Here is a 13,026-nt window from a genome sequence, read left to right as displayed (position 1 = left end):
CATGTTCTTATGTTCTTACATGTGGCTATTGAAAAACTAGTTGGAAAAAATTTAATTAAACACCTACAACTTGACCGTATTGTTTTTCCTTTCTGAGTCAAGCAATCACCCTCTAATTGTTATTGACTTGAGCAGTTGGCCTTGCCACCCTCATGTGTATGGGTGTGGTATGTGTGTAACCATGTTTTGGTTATTTTTCTTGTTTAAGTTTATGGAGAGAAAAGGCAGCACACACAAGAAACAAAATAAACAGGTATGTCAAAAATGTGTAGTTCAAATAAACAGAGACAAATATCCCTCCAAACCATCCTGTCCCATCTTTTAATTTTCTTCTTTAGGTAAGGTGGTTTGGGCCTCCAATGTCAACTGCTGTTATTTCAGACAGATCTGCTTACAGCTGTGCTGTTTGTCAGTGACTGATGACAGGTGCTCGTACCCACAGGTTGTTTCTCCTCTCTGCCTACTTCTGTCATCTTCTTTTCCTTTTCTGTGTTTGTATCTTTCTTTCTTCCTGTCTACCTCTTTCCTTTCATATTTCCCTGAATTTGTTTTTTTCCCCTACTTCTTGCACAATTACCTTTCAGATTCTTTCTACTTTGTGTCCTCCTCTACGTCAAGTCTGATTCTTTTGGTCTGTCCCTACCCATTGTGACAGGTAGCACAGGCCACTGGATTGAGGAAAAGGCTGGGAACCAGGATCTGTTGAGTCCCAGTCCTGGCTCTTGCACTGATGCATAGTGTGACTTTGGGCAAGTCACTTACACTCTAATGAGATCTACAGAAGCTAAGCTCCTTGGAGGAGGAAACATAGATTCTTAAAACACATGTGCCTCCAAATAGGGTAGCTATATTTTTTAAAATATTTTTCTACTAACAAATATAAATCAGGTAAGCAGAGAACACTTAGTTTGTGACTTACGCTCTGAGAGTAAAAGATAGCGTAGTGGCGAAAGATCACCCTTTTTGGTCAGAGAATCAGATTTAGAACACATTTACTACATGCCACATACATTTTTTAAACAGCATGGCTTTTCTGCATATAAGATGTGGAGTTCTCAAATCCCTTATAAAAACGGATTTAAAGTGTTGTAGATTGATTCGTTTAAAACCATATGTCACAACATATATGAGGGCTCCGCTAGGTGAGAGATGGGAGGTTGCTGGTAGTAGGGAAGCAGAGCTCAAGTTGCTTAGTTTATCTGAACTGTGCACTTTCATGCCTCCCAATGATTTTTTTTTTTAAAACTGCAATGTTCCATTAAGGAATTTTCTAAATGCATTAGCGGTGTGTCTGCTCAAACTTAACTCTGAATGAACTGTTGTTTGTTTGTTTGTTGTTTTTGTCTGGGATATTACCTATTTACTACACAGGACTGTTGAGAATGATTTAGTTCATATTTCCACTGGGTTTTGAAAATGTAAGCCTTTATCAAAGGACTAAGGTATTATTTCATTCTTGCTTGTTGCAACTCTTGTTACTCTTATTTCTATTTTTCTGCTTTGTCCTTCCTGTGTCTTCCTTTTTAAATAAACAAGTATCCTTTGCCTGACATTATTGTAGTAAGGCCTGGTATGAGGCCTCTGATACAAGGCCTCACATACAAAGCCTTATGTTTCAAGCCTTCTTCATGCTACAATTATCTCCTTCCACTAGTAAATGTCGTGTTAGGAGTACCGCTCTGTGTTCCTCCAATACTGTCACTTCATTATTGCTGGTGACATAACATGTAGTACAGCTTTCTTGCACCTCATCTTAAGCATCTGGTGCTAGGCACTACTGAGACTGAGATACTGGATAAAATGGGCCACAGGCCTGATCTAGTATTTTAGTTCCCATCTTTCTAGGAAATTATATATTTATTCTGTTCAGTGAGTATTGCTTTACATATGGAAAGCTAATTACTATTTTTCCTGTTACCCTTACGTAGCTGCAAACTTAATTAGATGATGTGCATTCTAACCTGGAACCTGGACTGTAGTCCAGGTAGTAGTTAAAAGGAAACTTGTGTGACTTGGAAGGAAAAGGGCTATATGATGTATAGGGCCCTACCAAATTCATGGCCATGAAAAACGCATCACGAATGGTGAAATCTGGTCCCCCCCCCAGTCTTCCCCCTGTGAAATCTGGTCTTTTGTGTCCTTTTACCCTAAACTATACAGATTTTATGGGGGAGACCAGAGTTTCTCAAATTGGGAGTCCTGACCCAAAAGGGAATTGCAGGGGGTCACAAGGTTATTTTAGGCGGTCACAGTATTGCCACCCTTACTTCTGTGCTGCCTTCAGATCTGGGCGGCCAGAGAGCGACGGCTGCTGGCCAGGTGCCCAGCTCTGCAGGCAGCGCCATGCAAGCAGCAGTACAGAAGTAAGGGTGGTAATACCATACCATGCCACCCTTCCTTCTGAGATGCTGCCTTCCGAGTTGGGCAGTCACAGAGTGGTAGCTGCTGACAGGGCCCAGCTCTGCAGGCAGCAGCACAGAAATTAAGGTTCCAGTAACATACCATGCCATCCTTACTTCTGCGCTGCTCCTGGAGGAGGCTCTGTCTTGAAAGCTAGACTCCTGGCCAGCAGCAGTGCAGAAAGTAAGGGTAGCAGTAATGCAACCCCCCACTCTACAAAATAAGCTTGCAACTCCCCGCTTCCTCTTCCTCCCAACCCCCCCGGCCACGCACACACAACTCCTTTTTGGGTCAGTACCCTACAATTGCAACACTGTGAAATTTCAGATTTAAATAGCTGAAATCATGAAATTTCGGGTTTTTTAAATCCTATGACTGCGAATTTGACCAAAATGGATCATGAATTTGGTAGAACACTAACTATGTTTAGAGAGGTTTCAGAGTAGCAGCCGTGTTAGTCTGTATTTGCAAAAAGAAAAGGAGTACTAGTGGCACCTTAGAGACTAACAAATTTATCTGAGCATAAGTTTTCGTGAGCTACAGCTCACTTCATCGGACGCATTCAGTGGAAAATACAGTGGGGAGATTTATATACATAGAGAACATGAAACAATGGGTGTTACCATACACACTGTAAAGAGAGTGATCACTTAAGGTGAGCTATTACTGACCCGCTGAAGTGAAGAAACAGATTGACAGAGCCAGAAGAGTACCCATAAGTCACCTAGTACAGGACAGGCCCAACAAAGAAAATAACAGAACGCCACTAGCCATCACCTTCAGCCCCCAACTAAAATCTCTCCAACGCATCATCAAGGATCTACAACCTATCCTGAAGGACGACCCATCACTCTCACAGACCTTGGGAGACAGGCCAGTCCTTGCTTACAGACAGCCCCCTAACCTGAAGCAAATACTCACCAGCAACCACACAGCACACAACAGAACCACTAACCCAGGAACCTATCCTTCCAACAAAGCTCGTTGCCAACTGTGTGCACATATCTATTCAGGGGACACCATCATAGGACCTAATCACATCATCCACACTATCAGAGGCTAATTCACCTGCACATCTACCAATGTGATATATGCCATCATGTGCCAGCAATGCCCCTGTGCCATGTACATTGGTCAAACTGGACAGTCTCTACGTAAAAGAATAAATGGACACAAATCAGACAACAAGAATTACAACATTCAAAAACCAGTTGGAGAACATTTCAATCTCTTTGGTCACTCAATTACAGACCTAAAAGTTGCAATTTTTCAACAAAAAGACTTCAAAAACAGACTCCAAGGACAGACTGCTTAATTGGAATTAATTTGCAAACTGGATACAATTAACTTTGGCTTGAATAAAGACTGGGAGTGGATGGGTCATTTCACAAAGTAAAACTATTTCCCCATGTTTTTCCCCCCCTCCTCAACCCCTTACTGTTCCTCAGACGTTCTTGTCAACTGCTGGAAATGGCCCACCTTGATTATCACTACAAAAGTTTTTTTCCTCCCCGCTCTCCTGCTGGTAATAACTCACCTTAAGTGATCACTCTGCTTACAGTGTATGTGGTAACACCCATTGTTTCATGTTTTCTATGTATATAAATCTCCCCACTGTATTTTCCACTGAATGCATCCGATGAAGTGAGCTGTAGCTCACGAAAGCTTATGCTCAAATACATTTGTTAGTCTCTAAGGTGCCACTAGTACTCCTTTTCTTTATGTGTAGAGAGATGTTTATGAAAGATTGTGATTTGGACACACTCCCTCATAAGGGATAGTGTTGTGAATGTGGGAATTTGGTGATGTGCCCTGGAGACTAGAATTGGAAACATAGCATGGCTGTGTGCAGCAGTTCAGCAGAGAGGCTCTCCAGTTTATTTTATGAAGGTTGTATTCCTTTCCCATTCACTAGTTTGTTATTTAATGAACCCCAAGATCGTTACACTATGGATGAAGTCAACACATTGTAGTGTGGTAGACTCGAGTTTGATTCCTCCCTGTTTTCCATGAGTGGAAAAGAAAAAGCCTCACATACAGTAAAATATGTCTGTTTTGTTTTTTAAAAGCTCAGGGTAGTGTGGACTACCCATGCAGAATTCCACTGACATTAGGATTCTGCACTGACACGGGCCCACGCTACTATGGAAACGGACACAGACTGGAGTAGGAGCAGGAGCAAGGGCAGTGGGTTGACACTACTGGCAGTGGGAGTGTTCCTGACCAGGTAGTGATGCTGAGTAGACTGAAGAGACTGCTTCCCCTAAGAGCCTATATATCTACCTTGGGATCATTTGGGTGGGTCTTTGCCTGTGATTGGCTGGACCCAGTTGATTGGCATGGGGCCTATCAGAAGGTAATTGCCTCTGATGACTCATCACACTCTCTGGCTCAGGGATTTCCACTGTTGACAACATGCTTCAAGGTCTGGACTTTAAATCAAAGTCAGTGGAACAATGGTGAATGTTTTTCAGTCAGGTTTTGTACTGAGGAACTGCATGTCCTCTCCAATAAACATTTAGAAAGATGCTGGTCATAGTTTAGTTCAGTGAAACTTAGTCTGAATAAAGAGCAGCACATACCTGTAAATTATAAGTGTTTACACCCAAACTAACTTCAGTTTCAAGAAACATTGGATTATTGCTTATCTAACTACATGGTCAATATAGGTTTTCAAAATGGAAAGTTTTGCAAAGCAGAAACTCCTGGAGAAAAGCAAGAAAATTAAAGTAACTTGGAAAAGATTGTTTGCAATGTTGAAGCCCTGTTAGTCCCAGGATATTAGAGAAACAAGGTGCATGAGGTAATATCTTTTACTGTATCAGCTTCTGTTGGAGAGAGAGAAACTTTTGAGCTTACATAAAAGATATTACTTCTACCACCATCTCTCTCTTGGAAAATATTGGCTTTCTTTCTGAGCTGGGAAAGTAAGATGAAAAGAGAGACTTTTTCCTGAACCTTTTCTCTGTCACACTAAAAAAATAATATTTTATATTTAAACAAAAATATTAATAATATTAAGTCTTGTGGTTATCATCTATTGACAGATAGCATAGGTTCTCCTCCTTCTACATAATAGGGTGGCAGAAATGTGGGGTCATGGTGTCTGGAGTGGCTTATGGCCATGAGTGCCTACCTCAGGGCAGACACCCAACTGTTGGTATGTTCTATAATTAGATTTCACCAAGACAGTACCAAATTGAACTCCTAAAGTAATGCAATAGTCTTAAAATGGAGTCACAGACAGTCCCCTTAGATACTGGGCAAGCTAGTCTGTGTGATAAATGGTCACTTGCACCAAAACCCACAAAATAATCAGGCTGCACCCAATGCCAACAGACGAGTTACTCACCCAGATTGATTTGTTTCCTAAATTTCACACCAAAGACAATGTTGGTAGTCAGTTCTATAGCAAACTAACTAAAGGTTTATTAATGAGGAAAAAGAAATGAGAGTTATTGAGAGATTAATGCAGGTAAAATATATGCACAGGTGCGTCACAGTCTATAATTCCAAATGGTAGCAGAGATGTAGTAATCTGCCCGTTTCTCAAAAGTCTCTCAGGGCCACCCAGAATAATTCTGGGGATCCCTGTCTTCTTGTTTGGTTATTCTGCCCCGTTAGAATCCAAACAGTCCAGAGATGGAGATTTTTTCCTTGTGTCCATACTTATAGCTTCTTGTCACAGAAAAACAAGTTGACAGAGTCACTACCGACATGGGCTCTTTCTTTGATGATGCGGAGAGAGAGGAAAGCATTTAGAGTCTTTGATCGTCACACATGACCTTTTATTTTTTTGAAATATGCAGGGATTCGCACCTTCCTGCTATAGTCCTTCATTTGCATTACACATTTGTTGTGTTTGATGGGTTACTTAGTTACAGAGTGTTACAGCGTGTTACAGTGTGTCACAGGGCACTAGTTCAGGTGGTTCCGCAGTCATAAACACACAGCAGGCTGTTTATCCTTCACCAAGGTGTGCATATATTTCCCTCTTACATCACCAGAACATCCAACATGGGCTTATAGCGAGGACAGACTTCCCTGTAGCCCTAATCCTTCAGCCCAGGCTCACCCTCTGAGCTCCTCTTGAGCTCCTTCCTCAGCTGCCTTTGCTTCCTGTTTCCTCTCCTTATATTCTCCCCAATTACCTTGTTAGCTCAGTGATTATCATCCAGGTGGTCACAATCCCCCACCAGAAGGTGTGTAATTGTTAAGGATACAATTCCGTCATGGAGGTCACAGAAGTAATGGATTCTGTGACTTTACCAGAGCTCCATGACTTCGGCTTCAGTTGTTAGAAGCTGGGGTGGGAGTCGGGGATGTGAGCCCCTCACCTTTGGTTTCAGCTGGGACTGGGGCTGTGCATCCCCCCCCCCATCCCTATGGCTGTGGCCAGTTCTAGACCCTGGGCTGTGCATCTCCCCTCCCATGGCTTCAGGTGTGGCTGGAGCTGGAGTTGCTGCTGTTTGTCCCTGCCCCATGGCTTCAGTCAGGATTGAAGCTGGGACTGTGCTTTCCCCCACCCATCCCCACCATGACGGCGGGACTGGGGCTGTCAGTCCACACCATGGGGCTCCAGCTGTCATTCCTTCCCTCCCAACACCCCACCCTCTCTCCCCTCATTATTTTTAGTAAAAGTCACGGACAGGTCATGGCTCCCATTAATTTTCTTTTTGTACGCCTGCCACCTGTCCGTGACTTTTACTAAAGATAACCGTGACAAAATCTTAACCTTCGTAATTCCCCCAGGCTGCAGCACTTTCAGTTATCAGGGATATATACAATGCAAGTGTTCACTGTTACATTGTAACATGGGGCATAGTGGAGTGAGAAAAATACATGCAGCATCTATCTGGTTTCCAGCTATGCATTTGTAAATGTTCATTGAGGCCTGGGGCCTTGGCATGAGCTGGCTCCTGGTCTGCCAGTGTCCCATCTGGCCTAAGTACACTGCAATACTTCAGGGCTGTGAGGTTCTTGTGTTTAAATACAATATGTGAAGTAATGTTTTTGCTTGTTTGGCTAGAAGAGATAACAGAATATGTGAACAGAATATGATCAACAACCTATTCCTTAAAAGGAAAAGGAGGACTTGTGGCACCTTAGAGACTAACAAATTTATCAGAGCATAAGCTTTCGTGAGCTACAGCTCACTTCATTGAAGTGAACCCTCCTTTTCTTTTTGCGAATACAGACTAACACAGCTGCTACACTGAAAGCTGTCATTATGCAACCTATTCCTTGTTTGACTGTTTTTTTCGGCTAGGAAAGAATTCCCTATCAGTTGCAAGGAAAATCTTTAATCCTAACAGATTATGCTCAGGAGTGTAACCCCTATTCACTTTCTTTTTCATTTTGAATTGTTCAGGTGGCATTAGTTAATGAAATAGAATGAATAATTATTTAACTTAACATTTTTGTTTGTTTTGCTTAACTGTGTTGATTTTGCAATCAGGGTAGATTGATTTAAAGCAAGGCAATTTAAGTTATGGTTTAAATCACAAATTGGAAAGCCTTGATTTTAATCAATTTTTCCATTTGTACTTTGTTATTTTCTAAATACAGGTGTTTTCTTATTGGTTGATATCATTAAAACATGTTGATTCACAACTAAATGGCGTCTTTATACTAGATTTGATACATCTTTTTGCTACCTAGAACAGTGCTCTATAACCATATACATTTATTTAAGCAATTATATAGCTTAATATTTTAAGATTTTTATTTATAGTACATTTTAGTATATTAGAAAATAGTGAATTATATACTGCTTATTTACTAGACAGTGTATTAAACTGATTATTTCAGTTCAACCTGGAGAAATTTTCAAATATGCCTAGATGAAAATGACTGTAGCTTAAATTTCTACTCACCTACGTCTCTTGAAAGTGAGACAACAGTCTTTTAAGTTATTTAAGCTGTCCTTTAAACTGTTAAAACTAGTAGATCTCATTCCTTCCTGTCTCATTTTTATTCATAAACTGGAAGAGAAAGACGAGTTTTCCTACTTTTTCAACTCCCAATCGATTTCTCATCTTTAAATTAATTAATCCAAATGAAGACAATATTATTTCTGTGCCTGAAGAAGAGGCTACTGCTGTCAAAAGTTGGTTTAGCACTTCAACAGACTCTTGTTCCAGGTGCTTAGCTAGTGATTTACAGTGGTGTGTTCAGTGGTGTGACTTTCTTTAAAACTTCTTCAGCAAACATGTACAGCTTGAATGGTTCACCTTGAACCCTTAAATTTAGTATGGTTGGCATGACAATGATGATTATTAGATGTCCATGTCATATAGCATCATCTTCTTTAGCAGTTAGGAATCTACCCTGATACTTTGGGGGGGGAGAATATTGGCCAAAAAAATGAGGTAGATTAATTGCTTGATCCATCAGCTTCTTTACTGCCTGCAATTTTCCTTTGTTGTTGGGTGTTTCTTTCTTCAGTGTCTCTTGAAGCGCTTTGCAAATTTCAGCAGCATCAGCAATGAAGTAGCATTCTTTCTGCAGTTAGTCCAAGGCTACAGAAATAGCTTTCAGTATGTTCAGCATATCTTCTACATTTCTCTTCAGTCCAATGTTGACTACTTTAGCTGTGTTATTTCCATATGTTTTGTCACAATTTTCTTCACAAATTGTCATCGGAATAGGCCAGTCCTTAATAACTCAAAACAGTCAACCACTGAATTCCATCATACATCTTAGGGGAGAATTAATTTGCATCCTCCTGCTCTCTTTGGTGAAGCTGAAGCAAAGTGGTTGTTACAGAAGTATTTTTGCAGTTTTGACATTTTCCTTTATTCCCGGAGTTGTACTTAAGTCTTTGTCTAAAAGATTAATCAAATGAGCACTGAACCCATATGTTTCAAGGTTCAGATTCCCTTCAAGTTTCAGGTTCCCTTCATTGTCCTCTTCTAGATTTCTCCTCATCTTTGCTAAATTTACAACATTCTCTCTGATAAAGCTGCACTCCTGACACTTAAATTTTTGTTCACAGTTTGTTACAGCTTTTACTGATACTACTTCTAAGTAGTCTGTTGTATGGGCATTTCTTGATGCATCAATTGTTTCTGTAAAAAAGATAATCCCATTTTATGTCGTCACACAGGTGCATATTATGTGATCATTGTGTGCATTGCTCCACCCATCAAGATTCAGATTAATGAATTTCCCATCAATGTTTTTTGCAAACATTTCAATTTCCTTCACATACTGGATCCAGAAAACTTCTAGCAATGTCTGCTCTGCTAGGTGGAGTATAGTCTGGTCATAATGAATTAACAATGTCAATGATATTTTTGTTCAAAGAATAACTAATGAAATAAGGGGAAGTTTCTAAAAGGAAGGCCTCTGACCAATAAGGATGTCTCCAGATGGTTTAAAATGTGACAAAGAGAATCTGTCTTAAAAAAAGAGTCAACACTGACCTTTCCACCCCCCATACCAGTATTATCTAAAAAATTATGTCCACTGTGAATTTAGGTGCAAAGGAAAAACTGTTGATCAGCAAGAAGGAGGAAAGAAATAGGGAGGAAAGGCCTTGGGGAGAAAGGAGGTTGTAAATCTTATCTGGATTAAGATTAGAAATAATCATGAACTGTCTCAAATTGCTTTTTGGTTGAATTCAGTAATTGGCAATGACAACACTTGCTTGTTACAGGGTGTAAAAAAGTAAACTCTTAAGGGTTCATTGTTAGTACCTGTCTGACCGCATTGGAGCTGACCAATATGGGTTTAAGCATCACTAGATGTAGCCTGTAAGTATCTTGATCAAATGCTCACACCAACATTCAGTTTGCAAAATGTCTGCAAACAAGAGAGAAGAGAGGACTCTTTTTGCATCTGCAAATTATAAGGAGCATGGATTAGTTAGGTTCTGTGGTATTACACTCTGCTTTTGTATTGGCTTATGATATATTTTAGGTAGTGTGTGGACAAGATAAATATCTCTTTGTCTTTTGTGAAATGCCTTTGATCTGCATTTACCTACCTATGGTTCTGAGTGGTAGTTAATGGGCACGGCAACTCTCCTGAATCATACAGGGCAAGTCCTTCCTATTACAAATCCCTCCATCAGATGTTGTCTGGTGGTAGGCAATACTTACAGTACTAAGTACGTGCTATGGATTGCACATTTCAGGGTATGTGCCTGAATGCCTCTGCTTTTGTAAATTATAACATGCCTTTCATATTACTCAAATACATTCCTCTGTGGTTTAGTGTAGGCAGTAATTAGTTTGGATTAAGAAAACCATTTTAAATGTCCGGGTTAATTAAATATAGAAGGTATTATTCTGATCTCAGCTATACAAGACATTGTAAAACATTATTATTGCTACTTTTATTATTATTTATTATTTTTATGTGACAGTGCTCATGCTATGCTAGGCACTTTTCAGAAATTAACCCAGTGAGCTCACTGTCTAAAGACAGCTAGGTAGACAGAGGTTAGAGGAAGAGGAACAACAAATGGTTAGCTTTTATACAAGTCAACATAGTACTGCTAACCCCAAACCTTCAAAAATTCTGAGTTAGCCTCTCCCCACCAAATCATGAGATTTTTAAAAATAATACATTTTGTTTCTTTTTATAAGTGTTCTGGATTTTGAGCCTTTATGGTTCACATCTTCAAGCTGTTCTCTGCAGTAGTGGAGGCTGTACACTTCCTTTTCGTTTTGTAAATAAATGCTGAGATGTTCACATAATTACATTTTTCCAAGAGCAGAGGCTTTGAGAAAAACATCAAATATTGCCGGACTAATGATAAAATTGCAAGAGTTGGCAGCACTGCAACTAGATCAAATGTAGGCAGCATGACAAAAGTGGGTGTTGAAGGAGTTCAGTGAGGATGTAGCGGGAAAGGGACCTTGTGAATTAATTCAAACATTTTGTGAAATTAGTTGTGGGTCTTGTGTACATATGGGAGGTAGATAAGTGATGCAGGAATATTTGCTGTATATCTTGTGTGCATAGAATATATAAGTACTCCTTTTTATGTAATATCTAAAAATACACAGACTGAATAATTTACATAGGTTTATGTGATTTTGTCTCTTCTAGGGAGCATGACTTCTGCAACTTCACCTATCATTTTAAAATGGGACCCAAAAAGTTTGGAAATCAGGACTCTTACAGTAGAGAGGCTCTTGGAACCCCTTGTTACACAGGTAAGTTGATTTTTTTGTACAGTAGTTAGCTGTTGTCTTGAGTGTGATGCTATATCTCAATGTATGGTTATTCTTTATTACAGTAGTGCTAAAGGGCTCCCAGGCAGTCTCCTTGCACGAGGCAGTGTGCAAACACACATTCAGGAGTTCTTGCTTTAGAGTCTTTGCAGTCTAAGACAAATGTCATAAAAAAAATCGTGGGAGAGGAATAAAATCAGACAAATACAATTTTATATAGCTATAATAGATAATGACAATCTGCAATTATTCTTCTAACAATTATATATAAAGTAAATGCCAACTATCCCCTTTTGTCCCTTACGTCATTATTAATTGGCAGTTTTCTTACAGACATTATGGCAGAGGTGGACCTTGGGGAGTGGTCTGAAGGACAAGGGGTAGGCTTTCTTTTGAGATTAATGTTGGCTTCTACAGTGAAAGTAAAACTGATATTAAACAAAAATTCTATTTTTAAATGATCTTTTTTATATGAGGCTCCCATACTGCTCATGTTGAATGATGTCACTTTCCAGCAAAATTGCTGCCACCAGTAATATGTTTGTCTTGCCCTTTATATGTTGGGACAAAAAGGTATTTTATATTTTTCTTCAAATTACATTTGACAACCCAGGATAAGGTAAACCTTGGCTACATGACCTTTTGAGATTTATGAAGTGATCAAATGGGTTATGTCACTCTGTACCCCCATGTTCTCACCGTGTTCATCCTTATAATTTGATTGTGTGATATCCAGTGCAAAGTTTGTCATGTCGGGTGTCTTCAGAAGGCTCATGATGCACTGAGCATTGTTGTTATAGTAATGTTATAGGTTGTAATTTCATGCATATAGTTATACGGCTGAAAATGTGTCTTCATGGCTTAAAACAAGCCCAGGCAAAACTCTCCAGGAGTAGAGGGGCAGTTCACATTTCATCAGGGCACGTATGTGACAAACCCAGCCCAGCCTCACAGGAACAAAGGACACTGGACTAGGCAGCAACAAAGGATCTGTTGGACTCTCGAGTGAGTCACCCCCTTTCCCTTGGTCAGTTTGGGACTAGGATGAGGTAATGCTCACCTGACTCTGAACGGGGGGGGCAAAGCCAGGAGGGAAGAAAGAACATGATAAAAGGGAGAGAACTTTGCCATGCTATCTCTCTTCCACCTCCATCTACAGACACCACCACCAAGTGACTGAAGTGCTGATGAAAGGGGAGAGCCTGGCTGAAGGGCAACCAGCCAGCCTTTGGTGAGAAGCATCTAAGTATGTAAGGGCACTGAAAGTGTTAAGATCAGCTTAGAATGTGTTTTGCTTTTATTTCATTTGACCAAATCTGACTTGTTGTGCTTTGATTTATAATCACTTAAAATCTATCTTTTGTAGTTAATACATTTGTTTGTTTGTTCTACCTGAAGCAGCGTTTTTGGTTTGAAGTGATCAGAGACTCCCCTTGGGTTA

At 40.0% G+C, this 13,026-nt stretch overlaps 1 protein-coding gene across 4 annotated transcripts in view; it reads left to right on the top strand.

The window, feature by feature from the left end:
- CTNNA2 (catenin alpha 2) overlaps positions 1-13,026 on the top strand; it is a 790,749-nt gene that overhangs the window by 82,923 nt on the left and 694,800 nt on the right. For all 4 annotated transcript variants that reach the window (XM_084626180.1, XM_084626177.1, XM_084626178.1 and 1 more), the window contains one exon: positions 11,461-11,567. In XM_084626180.1, coding sequence (XP_084482306.1) covers positions 11,466-11,567 — 102 coding nt within the window. In that variant the 5' untranslated portion in view covers positions 11,461-11,465. The remainder of the gene's footprint in view (positions 1-11,460; positions 11,568-13,026) is intronic.

This window comes from Lepidochelys olivacea, assembly GCF_965140295.1.
Source record: "Lepidochelys olivacea isolate rLepOli2 genome assembly, chromosome: 4".
NCBI lineage: Eukaryota > Metazoa > Chordata > Testudines > Cheloniidae > Lepidochelys > Lepidochelys olivacea.
The sequence above is the reverse complement of the archived record's forward strand: the minus strand, read 5'-3'. Positions and strand labels throughout refer to the sequence as shown.